At 38.9% G+C, this 18,385-nt stretch overlaps 1 protein-coding gene across 6 annotated transcripts in view; it reads right to left on the bottom strand.

Moving 5' to 3' along the window:
- Positions 1-2,236: 2,236 nt before the first annotated feature.
- rarab (retinoic acid receptor, alpha b) overlaps positions 2,237-18,385 on the bottom strand; it is a 145,519-nt gene continuing 129,370 nt past the window's right edge. For 4 of the 6 annotated variants that reach the window (XM_067416741.1, XM_067416731.1, XM_067416750.1 and 1 more), the window contains 7 exons: positions 11,341-11,482; positions 10,334-10,387; positions 6,025-6,185; positions 5,753-5,929; positions 5,409-5,613; positions 4,667-4,825; positions 2,237-4,590 (listed from right to left, as the gene is read on the bottom strand). In XM_067416741.1, the coding sequence (XP_067272842.1) occupies positions 4,397-4,590; positions 4,667-4,825; positions 5,409-5,613; positions 5,753-5,929; positions 6,025-6,185; positions 10,334-10,387; positions 11,341-11,482 (1,092 nt within the window). In that variant the 3' untranslated portion in view covers positions 2,237-4,396. The remainder of the gene's footprint in view (positions 4,591-4,666; positions 4,826-5,408; positions 5,614-5,752; positions 5,930-6,024; positions 6,186-10,333; positions 10,388-11,340; positions 11,483-18,385) is intronic. The other 2 variants (XM_067416768.1, XM_067416777.1) reach the window with 1 other exon arrangement.

Here is an 18,385-nt window from a genome sequence, read left to right on the forward strand (position 1 = left end):
AGGCAGATCAGGTGTGATTAGGCTGAATGAATGGCAAGCAGACGGGCAATTGCTGCAGACAAAGGGAAATTTAAACATAGCTTGGAATTAAATGTATGTACTTTTGTTGTGTAACAGGTCATGTTTTGACTTCTAATGACTTACAGCTTCAGAACACATGCATTGTATTGTATAGGCACTGATACTATAAACCGATGATGCCAGGGTGGCAGGTCGTATGGGTTGATGTCAAGCAGTTTCTCTAAATAACGCTGCTTGGCAAATGAGACTGAGTAAAATGTCCAGGTGGAAACGTTCAAATGGCAATCAAGAAACAAAATGATGACTTTAACCCTTGGAAAAACACATGCATCATTTTTAATATCAGTAAAAATAGGCCAATGTAAGGGCAAAAAGTGCCCAATATAAGTGATCGGAATAAGCATTGCAATTAGCAGACATTTGACACACATTAATGCACACACACCACAGACAAAAATGTGTAATTAATAAATACTGTACGATAATCCAACAACAACAGTGCGCTTACTTTTGTTTTGTGCTTTGATGTCATAGAGAACTACAGTATGTCTTTCGTGAAGTACATATTATAGAACATAACTCTCTTAGCAAAGTCAAAAGTGATTAGTTGTTCATTCAGACCTCTTTAAGCAGCTAACAGGGACGTGTAGAGTGAAGTCTATTTGGTTTAAAAGTTGCAGATGTCCTGACCAATGCACATGATGATGGACTGGAGAGTCAGTGTCATCGATTTGAATTCATTAGTAATTCAACTGTGCTCTGAGTTAACGTTAGTCGTATCTTTAAAGAGCCTTTGAGTCATCTCCCAGGCCCAGCACAGGTACAATCCACTTTTAGAGAGTTGGACCACTCTCCCACTCTTAACTGTAGTCTCTAGATACAACTTACTGTAGGCTATATGAATGCAGCTTTGGCATAGCGATCACTTGAATAATATACAGCTCCAAGTTATCGCCCTAAAAGCCTGTCAGTCATGAATGATCGCGTGTGGTGTCGTCGTTCTCCTCCTTAACTAGGCTGGACACACCCTAGATACATTCCATATGTTGACCTATTCAGCCAGTCCATACAATGTGACGTTGGCCAACTGAAAGGTAACGTCTCAGTTACATGTTATCCTCGTTACCTGACAGAGACGTCACGACCCAGCCTGTTGCCGTCTGGGTTCCCTCCTTTAGCTCCTCCTGAGGGTTACATACATAACAGAGACAGTTTTATCTGGGAAAAAGTTTTTTTTTTCTTTTTCTGGTGTAGCCAACCCTGCTAATCAAGGCATTTAGGATTACATAAAAATACCAGGGTGGAGTGCTGGAGCAGGGATGGAAAAATTTTTCTTTAAAATCTATAACATAAAGGAAAAATGTCACTGTATGAAAACTCTTGCATGATCTCTGCAACAGAAGAGAAACTTCTGCCAGCACATACACTTCTGTTTTGGCATTCTATGTAACCAAATCATTAAAAACATAGTTTCTGCTGTGAAGCTGTGAAGTAGGCCTAAGTTTGAGGAAGTAAGCACAGATGAAACTTAAACCATCCTTATGCAGAGTACAAACAGATAAGCTTTTTGTTTAAGCTATATGTTATTTTAAGTTAAGTCAGAGACAGAGTCGACTCATCTTCATCTATAATCTTATAGTCATCATCAGCATTTTCTTCACATTGGTCATAAAGCAGCACATCTGCATATTAACTGAAGGATGCAAAGTACATTGTTTTACAATGGTGGTAAGATGTTTAAGCACTGATATTTGCAGGACATCATATAAATCATAATCTTTTGAACATGGACATATTTATACAATTATATGTTATAAATATATAATTAGCAGTGCAGTGTAGGTAGCAATACAAGTAGGGTTAGCAAATTAACAATTGCAAGGTTTTTTTTAAGAATTTAGAATATTTTCCCAATATATATATAAACTTAAAGGTTCCATAGATGTTATAGGTTCTTTCTGGAATCATTAATGCCAATAAAGAACCATTATTTTTAAAAGTTTATAGCGATGCACAAACAGATGAATAAAGTAATGCAATATGAAAAGCACAAAAATCTCCCATTTTAGTGTTAAATTTAAACACTCAAACGATGTTAGTCACAGTGTTAGTATGTCAACAAGGAAATGGCAGCTTTGTTTTTCAAAAAACTAAAAATAAAAGAAAAAAGAGCGAGCAAGAGCGCGCGAGAATAAAAACTCACAGAGGTCAGAAACACACAAAACAGAAGTCTTTATTAAACATTACTCTTATTATCCAGGGACCTAACACAACAGAAACATTTTGTGCGTTTGACTGTATAACAACTGTTAAAGCAGTACAGGGGTTGTGCTGTACGTCGTGTAGATCTCTGTTTATCATTCTTTAAGTGAGAAAAGATGCCCGTCGCGGTCTCTGACGCAGTATGGCTCAACAGCGATGAACCTTTGGGCAGCGACTGAATGCAGAATCAAATGAGACGGACAGTACAACTGGAAGAGGCTTGAGATTTTCACAACAGATGAAGTGTATAGACTTGAGCTCTGTGCATAGTTGCAGTGAAACGGTTCACACCCCACTCTCAGGCGAACATGTTAAGGAGGAAGTCATTTCCCATCGCACTGACCAAAGGTTCATGCAACGGGTTCAGCAGACGTGATGCAGAGGCAGAGCTGTTGTAAATTGGTACAATAATGATATGCTGGCACCGATCCGCCAGAACTGGATCGCATGGAGACACCTATTTTGTTGGTCCGTTTAATCTATTGTTTTTATTCAATGGGATTGTTCACTGAAAAAATAAAAATTGTCATATACTCACCCTCATGTCCCAAATATGTGTGAAGAACATTTTTTTAAATAATTGTTTATATAACGATAGTCACCTGGGGATCAAAACCAAATAGTTCTCATAATTGTGAATACAGTGATTGTTTGATGTTTTTTGGGCCTAATAAAGTTTCAGATACAGGGACAGATGTGCGCACACATCAGTGAATGCTAGCGGTCTCATGAATCCAGACTCCTGGCGGGGATCAGTGCGTTACAGAGGCAGAGTTGTTTGTGAGTGTTACTTAAAGTGATTGTCACACAGAGGCAGTGTTGTTGTTGACAATTGTTCAATGATTGTTGCAGGAGAGCAGAGGCAGTGATGTTGTAAGGTACAGAGGAGGATGACGTGGCGGTGGAAGCATCTCAGCTCATGTGATGGATGATTGGAAACACAAACCTACTACTAACAGGGCTTCAAAATCCCGATCCTGGAAAAAAAAAAAAGGCGCCGTTCCGTGTGAAATGCTCAATAACATTCTCAACTGTGAAATAATGTGGTGGCTTTTATGAGCGTTCAGTTAAAAATATGTGTTCTTTGTCTGGAAGTTATTGTTTGGAAATCTCCTTTATTTAACAATCTGCTAATACTGCGTAGAAGGGGGTATCAGTGTCTTTCGACAGCTGACAATTACAAAATTAAAAGTAAATTAAGAAACAATATTAAAAAGCTACAGGAAGGCATTTAGCACTCCTTTAAAACAGATCTCATTCACATCTTAAATCACAAGCTGCATGTTTACATACTTCATTTCATTTGCACAAACTGCCAAGTTGATCATTCTGATGAAGTCTAATATAGCTCCACATCAATAGACAAAATTGCATTTTAACCCCATCGTACTTCACGTCTTGAAGTACACGCATCATTTTCAGTGCTAGTGTGACGTGCCCTCGAGCATGATGTGAATCTCGGTGTGAGCGCAACAGTGGGCCGACCAGAATCGTGTTCAACTCTTGAGAAAAGATAAGAATTGTTCTGCATTCCACTTAAGACAAAGAAATTCTAATCTCATATTTCTGTCAATATAGATTTCATATATTCATATATCTTTTGTAAGAAAACAAAGAAACAGCTGGAAAGTTCAAAATGTCCCTGACTTGTGGACATTTGACGTCCTAATGTCCTTTAGCTTGCTTTAAGGGATTTAAGTTTATAAAATAACGTCACAGGCCAAGAGAACGCATCCCTCAAACGAGGAAGAGAGCTTCCCTGGGCCTTCACAGTCTGTGTGATTGGAGCAGAGCCGGGAAGACACAGTAAAGAGCTGCTTCTGCACACACAGGGCATTTGTTCTGCTGTCTTCGTGAACCACTGCCACATGAAAAGCTTGTCACTGAATCACTGGTGGGTTTTAATGACTGTGAGTTTTGACCAGGCTCGGCCTGAGTGCAACTCAATTGGTCTTCAGCTAATGAAAGCCTGCCAGATTTACTGTTCAATTCGGGTCCGGTCTCCCTGGATCAAAGTCTACTGGAATTCTGGTCTCTGGCGCTGGTCTGCTGTGGCTTATTTCTGGTTTCTAACCAGTTTCGTTCTGTATGGAGCCCTGTCTGGAGGTGAGAGTCAGGGCGAGTGAGCTGAGGGGCTGCTGTGTGCCGAGCTGGGAGACAAACTGGGGCTGCAGCTTCCTGGTGGGGCTCCTCCTCCTCTCGCTCCACCGTCTTTCTCAAGGCCCTCCGAATTCTCCAGCATCTCCTGAATGAGTGGAGGCATGGAGCCGGGGATCTCCATTTTCAGCGTTATTACCCGTTCCGCTCCTGATGGAGAAATAAGACGTTAGATTGGCTTCTGGTTGATCACGCTTGATCTTCAAAGACTGACAATGAATCTAACCTTTAGCGCTGATGCTCCTGAGGTCTGTAATCTTCATCAGCATCTTGGGGAACATGTGTGGTTTATGAGGTCTCCTTTTTCTCACGTAGATCTTTAGGGCCTCCAGCAGCGGCTCCTGAAGCACATCTACCTTATCCGACTGCTCCAGATCCTGCCGATCTGAGCACAGGTGCATATCAGTTTTACATCAGCTAACAAACAATCACACAGGCAGGAAATATAAAGTTGTCTTCAACTATCTAAATAAACACAAAAACAGTTTCATGAAAGTTAGAGACTATGTTGAAATTATGTTATGCCTAAATGGGATCCCCCCCCCCCATTTTTATTAGATAATTACAGCTGCTTATAAATTGCAGATATATCATTATACAAATTTGAAATAATAAAGGTTAGTAAACGAATTATAAAAATGATTATATATTTAATACCACTTTTTGTAAATAAATATACCAATATAAAAAGAAGAGGAAAAAAAAAAAGCCAATATTGGCTTACAAGAATTATGGGGCAAATCCCTCTTATTTACTCTAGTTTAACTTTTGGGGGTTTTACACTTTGTATACAAGTAATGCATGAGCACCAGAGAATAGCTAATTACAAATACAATACACAAATTACAGCTAATAAGCAAAAAGTCGATGTTATTTGATTACTCACTGCATGGAAAATTCATGAAGACAACATTTAAAAACCAAAATATGGTCAATTGTTTCCAATCTGATTAAAATAGCTGCAGTACCTCCACAAAGCAGACAGATGGCGCTGAGAAGCCCGGTCTCTGCATCGTCCATCTCCAGAGGCAGGAGCTGGTTGGCAAAAGCGAATACCAGATCTGTCAGTGGACCGAAGCCGGCGTTGTGCATCTGTGTGCGATTCAGTGTCAGACCGTCTGAAAATGTCATGGTGTCCTGATCCGGTGTGTAGCGTGTACATATTCGCAGAATCTGAGGATGTAATTTAAGACACACGAATGAGCGCTCAGCATACACGTCGCTGCAAATGTGTGCATTGATTCATGCACTTTACATAAGTTGTGAGAGATTTGGACACAAGAACACATGTGTAGGTGTGTTGTGCTCTCACCAGGATGTCAAGACAGGCGGCCTTTAAGAGAGTGATCTGATCTGCGATAGTGAGCGTGGTAAACCCGGGCAGCTGCTTGGCAAACTCGACTGTTTTAATGATGCATTTGGTAGAGAGTTCGCTGAATTTGTCCCATAGATCAACGTCCAGAGCGACTCTGTGGTCTGAGCTGTTGTTCTGTTCAAGAAAAAGAAAGAGACCATGTTTGGTTGGTTGGTTTAATAACGGAGATTGTGACATCACCGTTAAGAGCTGCTCTGCCTGGGACTTACCGTGGTGTATTTACCCAGCTGACAGAGGGAGGGAAAGGTTTCCTGGTGGGCCTTCCTCACCCGCTCGATCATCTGCTCTGTATCAGGACTTAAGACGTAACTCTCTGAACACTCCTGCTTCTTCTCGTCCTTCTTCCTCTTGTTCCGATCGTTTCGAACCGCTACTTAGACACATGAAAACAATCATCAAACCACCTGGTAAACCCACTCCATTTATTTATAATGCATACACATGCATGTGGATTCATATGCTTTATGCCAAGTGTCAATACATAATAGTAATTAAAAATAGGCAACATCTGCCACAAGATGGCAGTGAAAGTCTAGTGTTTTTCTCCGCTTTATGAAAACGGTCCATCATGCATAGTTAAACCTCTTTCAAAACCACATTCTTCTTGTGATTCAATCATTTTGGCAGCTAATTTACTTCAAAACAACAAATGAAAGAAAGAGGAGGAGTTGGATTAAGTGGGAGACCAAGAGGACATTTATGGAGCTATAAATACTATACAGAAAGGAACAGGGACATAGAAATACATTCCTTGCAGTATTTCCAGAGAAAGAGTTGAATGAGAACGGAGTACTTTGATGTGACAGTTAAAAAAATAGCTTTAGGTAAGAGTCTCAAACAAGCAGAAAGAGAGGAAAAATTCATAAGATATTACTCTCTGGGCTCCTTCCATCTCTTTTTGACATTGTAAAAATATATACAGTTATATACGTGCCTTAAAATACAGAGTAAATCACACAATAATAGAAGAGAGAGACAGAAAATGCACACTGAATAAGTAGAGGCATTATACATCTGCATTTACACGTACAATTGTTTAGCAAAACAAACAAAAACCCCACTGGTTTTTGCTTTAATCTTGCCTTTAAAAAGAAACCGTTTAAGGCATCTACACTACCATTAAAAAGTTTGGGGACAAAAAGTTTAAAATAAATAACCACTATGCTAGGATGCATTAAATTGATCAGTAGTAGTGACTGTAAAGACATTTATAATGTTACTAAATAGTTTCATTTTACATCAATGTTCTATTCATCCAAAACAAATTTAGAAAAAAACATCAGTTTCCACAAAATATAATTGTTTTACACTGATGAAAAAAAAGAAAAAAACTTTTTGAGCAGCAAATCATATTAGTGACACTGAAGACTGGAGTAATTCAGCTTTGCCACCACAGGAATAAATGACATTTTATCCAAGTAAACTGAAAAATATATTAAAATAGAAAATCACTTATTTGAAATTTTTGAAGAATTGTCATTTGAACGAAGCGTCATTGCCAGTGATTGGTCAAACATAGTCCTACCTCAAAATGCCAAACATGGCATTGGTTAAACCAACGTTGCTATGTTAAGCTGGTCTGATGCTCATACAAACAATCTTTTTGAAAGTATCAGTTTTGAGGTGGTGTACTTAGTTGTGTCTCCACATTAAACTGGGATAAGAAAATGACATTGAAGAACTGCAAACTTCACTGTTAAAAATAATCAATGTAAGATTGTGGATCCAAACACTCATTGTGTTTCATCACACATACACACACACACACCGATGTGCTGATAGTGTGATAGCGTGTAGAGATGAGAAATGAATGTTGGTGGTTGTTAATAACTGTGACAAACGACCTCTGCTTTCACTAAAATCCAACCTAATCTAATCACGTCACATGACAAATATCAGACTGCTTTAAAGAGCTTTAAACAGGCTCTCCCTCTGCGCCTGCATTCCTCCCTCCTTCCTTTCTTCCCTCTCGCCATCTCCGTTTTCTTGGAACCTCACAATCTCTCTCTTTTCTTGTACTCGGAGACTCAATCACTCCTTTATCTCATGTTTTCTTGCTGTTTTTGGTGAGGACTCCTTCCTTTGTCTAAAGATAACTCGGTGGCTCTTCTCCCTCCTCCACACGCACACTGGGGGAGCGAGAGAGCGAGTGAGAGGGGTGGTAAAGGATGATTCTCACTCACTTCTCCCCACAGCCACATATTCATTTCTCCAGAGGGAGCTGGGTGCCAGCATGGGCTCAGAAAACACAATCTAATGGAGCCATTAAAGAACTATTAACGCAGGGAGGTAATCTTTCACGACACGACATGTGCGAAAAGACGAAACCTGCTTGCAAACAACTTTATAATGACAGGAGCGCCCCATCATATGCAGGCGGAGAAAACGAAATATGTAAAATAACAAATCTAGGGCAGAGATTTCATTCTGCTGCAGCAGAAACGGCAAATTACAGTTCAACACAGCATAGAAAGAGTAGATTTTTTTCTTCATTTCCAATAAGAGAACAAGAACATACAAACCCATATTTATACTTAAAAAGACAAAAGCAACTAAACCCAACTAAAGGGTAGATTAAAAGTTTCACTGTGACATCAGAAAAGCAATAATATTGTGCTGCTGTATGACTTTTTAAACCTGACTTTATATTATGATGCATTAGCTTTAGCTGATATTCATCATGATATTTATTGTGCTAGCACAAATACACAAACCTCCTCTTTATATACTTTTACATAATCCTGTCATACAAACAGTTTTAGCATCACTATGAAATATGACAAGACAATCACAAGTGTGCTGGAAAATATCATTTCACAGGTCATTGGTCAGAGACCTCTGCCCAGTAGGTGGCGACAGCAGGATCAGAGACCTGATAAGAGGCCTTCATAGTACAGTGTGCTAAAGCTATTCTGTAGGCCTGCAGAGCACAGTAGTGCTAGAAGTATCTAATGCTCATCAAAAATACAGTACAAACATTTGAAATATTACAATTATTTTTATTGGTGGCAAAGCTAAATTTTCAGCATCATTACTCCAGTCTTCAGTGTCACATGACCCTTCAGAAATCAGTCTACCATGCTGATTTGATGCTCAAGAAACATCATCAAAGTTAAGAACTAGGAGTGTAACAATGCACTCCTGTCACGATACGATCACGATACTAAACTCATTAAAAACAATATTTATTGTGATATTTTAAGCCAAAATAAAGAGATGTTTTTCAATTATTTACTTTTATTATTATTTAAATAATAATATTGTTATTATATCATCATCAGGACGCACATTCCCCCATTACTATACATTAAAGTTGTTTAATGTAGTAACGTCACAGAAACTCTGTAAACGTTCATTTTTGTCCAATGCAGTCCTCGCACCACGTGCACACAGACCTTCCGCCTCTCCAGCTATTAAAGCACAACATACATATAATAAACACTCTCAAACCACTTTATATAATCATACTGCTAAAAGTAAATGTGACCTTGTGATTTAAATAATGTTTGTTCTTTCAATATTAGGAGTGTTGCTTTAAATGTTTGCGCTTCCACTTTGTGGAGTGAAATTTCCGTCAGCGCAAGTCACAGTTCTAAATCGCAAGAAAGCATGTCAAAGTGTCTATTTCTAAACTGTAAATTGTTAGTTCTGCATTTACTGACTCCAGTTGTTTCTGCGCGTCTCGTCACATTTGAATGCCCATGTTTACTACAGTATGCATGCCGCTGTAAATCTGTTCATCATATAAAGCCATTCCCTCTTCAAAAGACACAATGATCGCAATGATTCTGATGGCATTGATTTGGAAAAGGCCACTCGATTTATTCTTTTTACGGTAACTATGGCTTTTTTGGATCCTTTAAGTCTGAAAAATGGACTTTAAATGAAGGTACAGAAATCTTTCTCTGGTTTCATGAAAAAGCTTCATTTGTGTTTTGAAGTTAAAGGTGCCATAGAATAAAAAACTGTATTTACCTTGGCATAGTTGAAAAATAAGAGTTCAGTACATGGAACTGATATACCATGAGCCTCAAACACCATTATTTCATATTTCATATGTAAATTTTGTGCTTTCAAAAGACCACAGAAAAATGGGCGAATCCCAACATAACTGTGATGTAACAGTCGGGATCATTAATATTTATGCACCCAAAACTTGCATATACCAGCCCATGTTCAATATAACTCATGTTCCTATGCTGTGCAGGGGATGCGAGCACTTTTCACAGCGTTCCCACAGAAAGTTGATGTTTATCTTTAACAGGATTTAACTCAATAATTCATTGTTCATATAACAACAATTTAATTAATTGTTAGTTTGCTCTGACTAGTGTTAATTTCGTTAACGAAAATATGATGAAATATGTTCATCATATTCAATGCATTTAAAAAAAAAAAAAAAACGTTTGAGCGTTTATGCTCGCGGTTGCCAAATTTTAATAATTTAAATCCCCCAATCAGAGTTTTTCTCTTTCTGTAAAAAAACAATAACACATTCTATCTTGGTGTTTTACTTACAATTTGCAATCTGGCAACCATGTGCACGCGAGCTCTCTCTCGCCCGCGGATGATCTGAAAACACCAATAAACAAGTAAGCTGCATTTCAGCAATCTCCATTCGAGATTTTCTGCTTAAAGTGTCATTCAGGTGGTCTGTGTTCGGTAACGACTCGCGCGCCGCCGCCTGTGCTGTTTGTTAGACTAAAAACTTGTATTGATTTCTATACTATTTGCTAAACTGACAATTAAACCTTCTAATAAATAGCAATAAATCCAAGCATGGATTTCTAGATTATTTGCAATAACTGCTCTTGGGTGAGTTGCTGAAATGAGCCTTGCTGTAAAACAGCCAATCAGAGCAGAGCTCAACATTATTATTCATGACTCTTCCAAATAAGGCAAAACAGACCATTTCATTTCTAGGGACAAATCTTTGGGTTTTATCTGGAGAATTTTTGCCCTTACCTGAGACACATACCTTCTATGTAGATATCAGAGAACAAATTAAAAATATTCTATCAATGCATTCTATGGCACCTTTAAATTAAACTCTTATAGGTTTGAAGTAACATGAGGGTGAGAGTACATGACAATTGAATTTTTTGAGTGAATTATAGACCTACCTTATAAACACAGTAAGCTGAGCCTTTATATTGCGAATCATATCGTTTACATCAACGAGATTTTATATATTATATATATATATATATATATATATATATATATATATATATATATACACACACACACACATAGTTGCCTTTTTATATCGCAATATCAATATAATATGTATCGTTGCATCCCTAGTAAAAAAAAAAGTACAGCGTATATTTTTTGGGGGGTTAATATTTTACAAAATCTTTTTACAGTTTACATGGGTCTTTACACATGAAAATGTATATAGTAACCTTTGTGTGCGTGTGTGTTAGGAAGGGGGTCTCTCGCAAAGGGACCATGATATAAAAATATGTTTCCATGACTAATAGATTTTTATTAAATGTATCGTAGTAACAAAAGACACTTACATTCTTTAGACATGCCCACTTCCAGGCACTTCTGCAGTCGGCAGTACTGGCAGCGATTTCGTGTGACCTTGTTGATGATACAGCTCTTCTCTCTGTGGCAGGTGTACACCATGTTCTTCTGAATGCTTCTTCGGAAAAAGCCCTGAGGAGATAAGCAAGCATGGAGGTTTACAAATGACACGCGCAAGCAAATTAACTCCAACCCCAAGAACCTCAGAAAGACTGAGGCAAAACAGTTATATATAGTCACTAATGATTCACCAGATATTCATATATTTCACTATGCGCATCCTCGCTGTACACAAACATAAACAACCGTTGCATAGATATAGCGCTCTCTCACACACATTATTTCTTGGCATAATGGCTGGCTGAGCTTGGTTTAGATATGGCGGTATTATTGCTGCTGGGTATTATCCTTCGTTTCAAGTGCCCAGAGGTTCCCATTGGCTGATACCAAGCAGAGCTTAACCCACATAGACTCGAGTAGAGGGATGCAAATCAGAGATTCACAGTATTCTTCTGATCTTAATTGCTGCTTGGTCAGACTCTCGAGGGCAAAAAGTCAGACAGAGGTCATGAACACACAGCAAACGCAGGAAAGATGCAGCTAAAGCCACACACACAAGATAGCAGATGTCAAACGGTGAGTGTTGGCTTGTGCAAGGGATTTCAGCTGCTGTGCTGCAACGGCGGCTCTCTGGCAGAGGATTAAACAGTGAAAGCTTCACTCGTGACTGCCGCTGGGCACGTGGGTATCAGCGGCGCTCTGCAGGATTGATTGATTGGGCCGAGCAGGAACACAGTATGTGTTAGGGCTGCACGATTATGACAAATCATAACTGTCGATTCCCTTGAAATTGTAATTGCGATTATTAAATACGATTATCACAATTTACATTGAATGATGTTTTGAATAGCTTTATACTAGGAGTATAATGCAAAATATTGATATTTTATTATTATTTATTTAAATGTTTGCACTTTGGACGAGTGTCATTCCAGCAGCGCTCATGCTTTATATGATCAATGCAATGCGTCACACACAATTCTAATCACAAGAAAGTGTTTCAAAAATCACTATACCTAAACTGTAAATTAGCTCATCTAAAATATTCAATTCTGCATTTACTCAGTCTTATGTTGTTTTCGCATGTCTTGCAATCCTTTGAACGTCTGTGTTTACAGTATGCGAGTTGTGGTATCTGGTCATCAGATAAAGCCAACATTGTGTCTCTTCAGAAGACTTGGATTAGGATTTGGATTAGACACTCTATTTATTTTTACAATGCTTTTATGAAATGTATTGGTCTTTTTGATCCAAAGTTTGAGAGGAATGGACAGTCCCACAGCTGGCCGTCTTGATGCCCTAAGTGTCAATACTTTATGATGCCCGCGGCACTGGGGATGAGCTTAAATGGAGGGACAGAAATCTGTCAAGTTTTATAACAAACATCTTAATTTATGTTTAGAAGCTAAACGAAACAACATATAGGCTGTGTGCACGGCTTCTGTGCTATTTCGCGTGCATTCGACTAGGGGTGGGCGATATCTCGATATTTAAAATATATCGAGATATTTTTTCAACTCGATATGGATTTGGACATATCGTATATATCGATATATTGTTTATATTTAATTCTGATTCCGCCACTTTGCTTGTTTGCCTTCTATGTGTTGTGCTCACGCGCCTCCCGCCTCCTTGCTTTTGTTCCCCCTCCCCTCGCGTGTTGTCTCGTTGAACACGGCGGCGTCCGCAACCAGGTGAGGATTAGTTATCATGTTGACAAGCGCGCGCGTTGTTCAGGACTCAGTTTAGAGACCATGTTTACCTTCTAACACAACTGCTTGCTAAAATTCATAAAGAAATATTAATGTTCCTCATAGTTCAAATCGCACGTTTCACCCACAGTCAGGTGATTGACACTATTGGTGCGAGACGCACTCTCAGTCGCAATCATGCCAGTTTATGAGTTGTGTCTAACTGATCGCATGGTTTTCGGTTAAAATGTCAAAATGATCGCATATCGTTTGAAAACATTTAAAAAGTAATAATAATAATAGATTTTATTTATAATGCACTTTTCATTCCGAAGAATCTCAAAGTGCAACAAAGGGGGGGGGGAAATAACCAAAAAAAAATGAATAACAAGTAAAAATATAGAATACTACAAACAATCAACCAACACAGAAAACAGAACAGAAACAGAGCTGATGGTGAACAGAAAACAGAGCTGATGGTGAACAGAAAACAGAGCTGATGGTGAACAGAAAACAGAGCTGATGGTGAACAGAAACAGCTGATGGTGAACTGAAAACAGAGCTGATGGTGAACTGAAAACAGAGCTGATGGTGAACAGAAAACAGAGCTGATGGTGAACAGAAACAGAGCTGATGGTGAACAGAAACAGCTGATGGTGAACTGAAAACAGAGCTGATGGTGAACAGAAAACAGAGCTGATGGTGAACAGGAAACAGAGCTGATGGTGAACAGAAACAGAGCTGATGGTGAACAGAAAACAGAGCTGATGGTGAACAGAAAACAGAGCTGATGGTGAACAGGAAACAGAGCTGATGGTGAACAGGAAACAGAGCTGATGGTGAACAGAAACAGAGCTGATGGTGAACAGAAACAGAGCTGATGGTGAACAGAAACAGAGCTGATGGTGAACAGAAATAGAGCTGATGGTGAACAGAAAACAGCTGATGGTGAACAGAAACAGAGCTGATGGTGAACAGAAACAGAGCTGATGGTGAACAGAAAACAGCTGATGGTGAACAGAAACAGAGCTGATGGTGAACAGAAACAGAGCTGATGGTGAACAGAAAACAGCTGATGGTGAACAGAAACAGAGCTGATGGTGAACAGAAACAGAGCTGATGGTGGACAGAAAACAGAGCTGATGGTGAACAGAAACAGAGCTGATGGTGAACAGAAAACAGAGCTGATGGTGAACAGAAACAGAGCTGATGGTGAACAGAAAACAGCTGATGGTGAACAGAAACAGAGCTGATGGTGAACAGAAACAGAGCTGATGGTGAACAGAAACAGAGCTGATGGTGAACAGAAACAGAGCTGATGGTGAACAGAAAACAGCTGATGGTGAACAGAAACAGAGCTGATGGTGAACAGAAACAGAGCTGATGGTGAACAGAAACAGAGCTGATGGTGAACAGAAAACAGCTGATGGTGAACAGAAACAGAGCTGATGGTGAACAGAAACAGAGCTGATGGTGAACAGAAAACAGCTGATGGTGAACAGAAACAGAGCTGATGGTGAACAGAAACAGAGCTGATGGTGGACAGAAAACAGAGCTGATGGTGAACAGAAACAGAGCTGATGGTGAACAGAAAACAGAGCTGATGGTGAACAGAAAACAGAGCTGATGGTGAACAGAAACAGAGCTGATGGTGAACAGAAAACAGCTGATGGTGAACAGAAACAGAGCTGATGGTGAACAGAAACAGAGCTGATGGTGAACAGAAAACAGCTGATGGTGAACAGAAACAGAGCTGATGGTGAACAGAAACAGAGCTGATGGTGAACAGAAACAGAGCTGATGGTGAACATAAAACAGAGCTGATGGTGAACAGAAACAGAGCTGATGGTGAACATAAAACAGAGCTGATGGTGAACAGAAACAGAGCTGATGGTGAACAGAAACAGAGCTGATGGTGAACAGAAAACAGAGCTGATGGTGAACAGAAACAGAGCTGATGGTGGAAGTCTCTGTTAGCTCCGCAGCACACTGTGGTCCACCATGGTGCAAGTATTGCAATATCATTACTATTATTATTTTGTCAGCTTTATCACGGGATTATGATGAATAGGTCTATTCATGTTTTAACCAAGAGGGAAAAAACGCGACATCCCGGGTGTCCTGAGACACGCGGTGCTCTTCTGTAAGTATCATATTATGTACTGTATCATATTATCATATAGCCTACCTTCTGACATTCATATTTCGTTCTGTAACTGGAAAAGAAGTGAAACTCAGCTCGTGTAGCCTACATGATCCGCATGAGGAGTTTGAATTTTGTCAAACTCATGACAAACATCACTATTTGAATTTTGATACAAATTTAACAGGAAGTGGTGTTATGACAAAATCTGTTTATTTATATCTCAGTCATGCCCCCATCTTTCTGCAAAATGCTTACTGTTTTACTGTTGAGTGTAAAAAAGGGAGTCTTTGATTCATCTTTCGAAAGCATGAAATAAATGAAAAGGCAATATTATTTATTTTCTTTTAGTTAAATTATTATTATTTATGTAATCAGGGAGTTTTTTTTTTAAATGTCGCAAAAGCACTTTGTTCCTACATGGACTGACTACTTCTTTGCACTTCAATAAAAAAAGTAAAGAATTTGTGGTATTTGGCATATTTGTTTTTGCTGTAGTTTTTAGGGGGTTATTTTTCCTGTAAAGATATCTCGAGATATATATATATATATATATATATATATATATATATATATATATATATATATATATATATATATATATATATATATATATATATATATCGAGATATATTTTTTGCTCCATATCACCCAGCCCTACATTCGACCAATTAGCTTACTGCTGTCACAGCGTAACATGATATCTATAGCATGCAGAATAATTATTATTATTTTTTTGTAATCACGGCTTTGAACAAATACATAATCGTAGCATTCATAAAGGTAATCGTGATTTGAAATTGGATTAGTTGTGCAGCCCTAGTATGTGTTCAATGTTTCAGCGGGGCTCCGTAAGCCAAAAAAGATTCAAAGTCACTCTTTGATATTGCAGACTTATATCCAACAAACAGGGTGAAAACATTTGATAAAACTGATGGTTTCGGATATAAATATGATAAGATTGGATAAGCCCCACACATTAACAGAGGTACATGATACTAAAATTATAGCTGATACCAATGAGCTGATGATCTCCATCTTCCTACTGTGTCGGATAATCAGACAATTGTATTTTAAAGAAAAAAAGATCACAAGCAGCAATAAATGCTACAAGTGAATTTTAGAAACATATTTATTTATTTATATGCACACATAAATGCATACACATGAAACAAGACACACACTAGCATTTAGCATTTCAATAATTGTACAGTTGTGATGAGCTTATTAAGAATACGTGATTATCTATGAATTAACTGCATTCATTAGAGTTAGCATCCTATACGATACAGTTTTCAAAGCAAGCCTACAGTAAATCCTCCCTTCTCTGGTTTAAAAACAAGAATCCCTAAGGCTTTTAGTGGAAAAGCCTTCAACATATCAGTCAGGGCAACCAGGGATGCTTTTAGCGTGTGTGTGTGCGCTTTTGACAGGTCTGTCCAGTGGCTGCCATCTAAAAACACTCATGTCATTTCAGCAAAAGTGTGTGTCCAAGGACATGTCTCGCGTGCTGAAAGGACGTGTCCCTCTCACACCCGGTTCTCGCCTATGAAAAAGTAATAAAGGAAAAGGTAAGCATGGCAGATGTGTGACAGAACTTCTGCTCGAGTGAACGGGCTTTCTAATGCGCTGCCCAGAGGCCTGAACTCCCTACAGAGCAGCTCTCATTCACTGGCCATGTTTTATTCATGCCAGCTCTGATCTTCTGGAGGTCACTGTGGTAGATGCAGATGAAACGCTTCAATCTGAACCAGTATCAGCAGGTCAGATGCTACTGAAGATGCACATTGTATAAAGTTGGATGCTGCTTCTTGCCCTTTTTCTTTTACAGTGAAACAGGATTTAAATTTCACTCGAAGGATTTCGCAGCTTCAAAACTAGATAAGATACTGCAGAAATGCCTCGTAGTCTTGTAACAATTACAGCATTCAAATTGACTTTGCATGGCCTATATATTAAAAAATCCTGACAAAACAGGTTTAGATCAAAAGCAGCCAAATGTCCCATGAATCCTGGCCGACGGTACCGTTTGTACAGCGGACGGCTTTCTCACCTGGAGAGCTGATTCACTGATAACAAACCCATGACAAAAGTCACACCGGTCCACAATCAAAAGGCCTCTTTTCCTCATCCTGCTTCACTCACTCTGCTCTGTGCCGCTGTTGGCCAGGCCTGAAAGCCACAGGAATGAAGCTCAATATCATCACAAGGTGTGAAGAATGCTCTGGCAGCTGGGTAATTCCATCGGATTAGGGGCTGCAGCAATGGACCATTGAAGGGAAGGCAAGGGAACGAAAATACAGACTAAAGCAATGGTTGCAGAAAACTTTGCCATAAAACAAATAAATGACATTTTAAATATATTTTAGAAATAAATGTTATTTGAATAATATGAATGGTTCACTAGTATAAATTATTTCAATTAATAAGCAAGTGCTTCTACTTCTCCAATGTAGTTATTCAAGAAAACACTAACTGTTCTTATACATTTTTATTATTTATAGTTAGTATTGGCAAAATGATTGAAATTGCTTAATACAAACAAGCATTTTTACTATGACAGAGTAAAAGCAGACATGGATGAGTTGGAGGACATAATGGGATGCAGGGCTGATCTGTGATCCTAATCTTTCACTAGGCATCACCTGACCTCTCTGAACCCTGGATTGACCCAGTCCTGACCTGCCAGGGAGATCCTGTGAGCGGAATGTGGCAGAGGAGGGCAGGAAGGAAACGGTTTGAGGTCTGCTGTGGCTCCCCTTGGCAAGAGCGCTAAGCCTCTTTAGTGTCTCCACTAATCCTGGACATGAGTGTAAACCCCCAGGCACACTGAGACAACAGAGGAGCAGCCGTGTGTTTCTATGAAGTGTATACTCTATTTCCAATGGATTTAGAGCGCAGAGACCATGAGATCAAAATATGGCCGTCTGTCAGTTTAGTGTGACTAAGCGGTCGTGAGTGTGATAGCTATTTGAGCTTTGTAGCTTGAAGATTTAAACTGTGATAGACAAGCGGTTGTTAAAAACTTAAATGAGCTGCCTACCTAGGGAACATTTTTAGGTGTGCTTCCGACATGAATTTTGTCTCCAATGATAAAGAGCCAAAATGTAAATTTAAGGCAAAAATGCAAGCATCCTTTAC

The sequence above is a fragment of the Pseudorasbora parva genome, chromosome 2 (genome assembly GCF_024679245.1).
Source record: "Pseudorasbora parva isolate DD20220531a chromosome 2, ASM2467924v1, whole genome shotgun sequence".
Classification (NCBI taxonomy): Eukaryota; Metazoa; Chordata; class Actinopteri; order Cypriniformes; family Gobionidae; genus Pseudorasbora; species Pseudorasbora parva.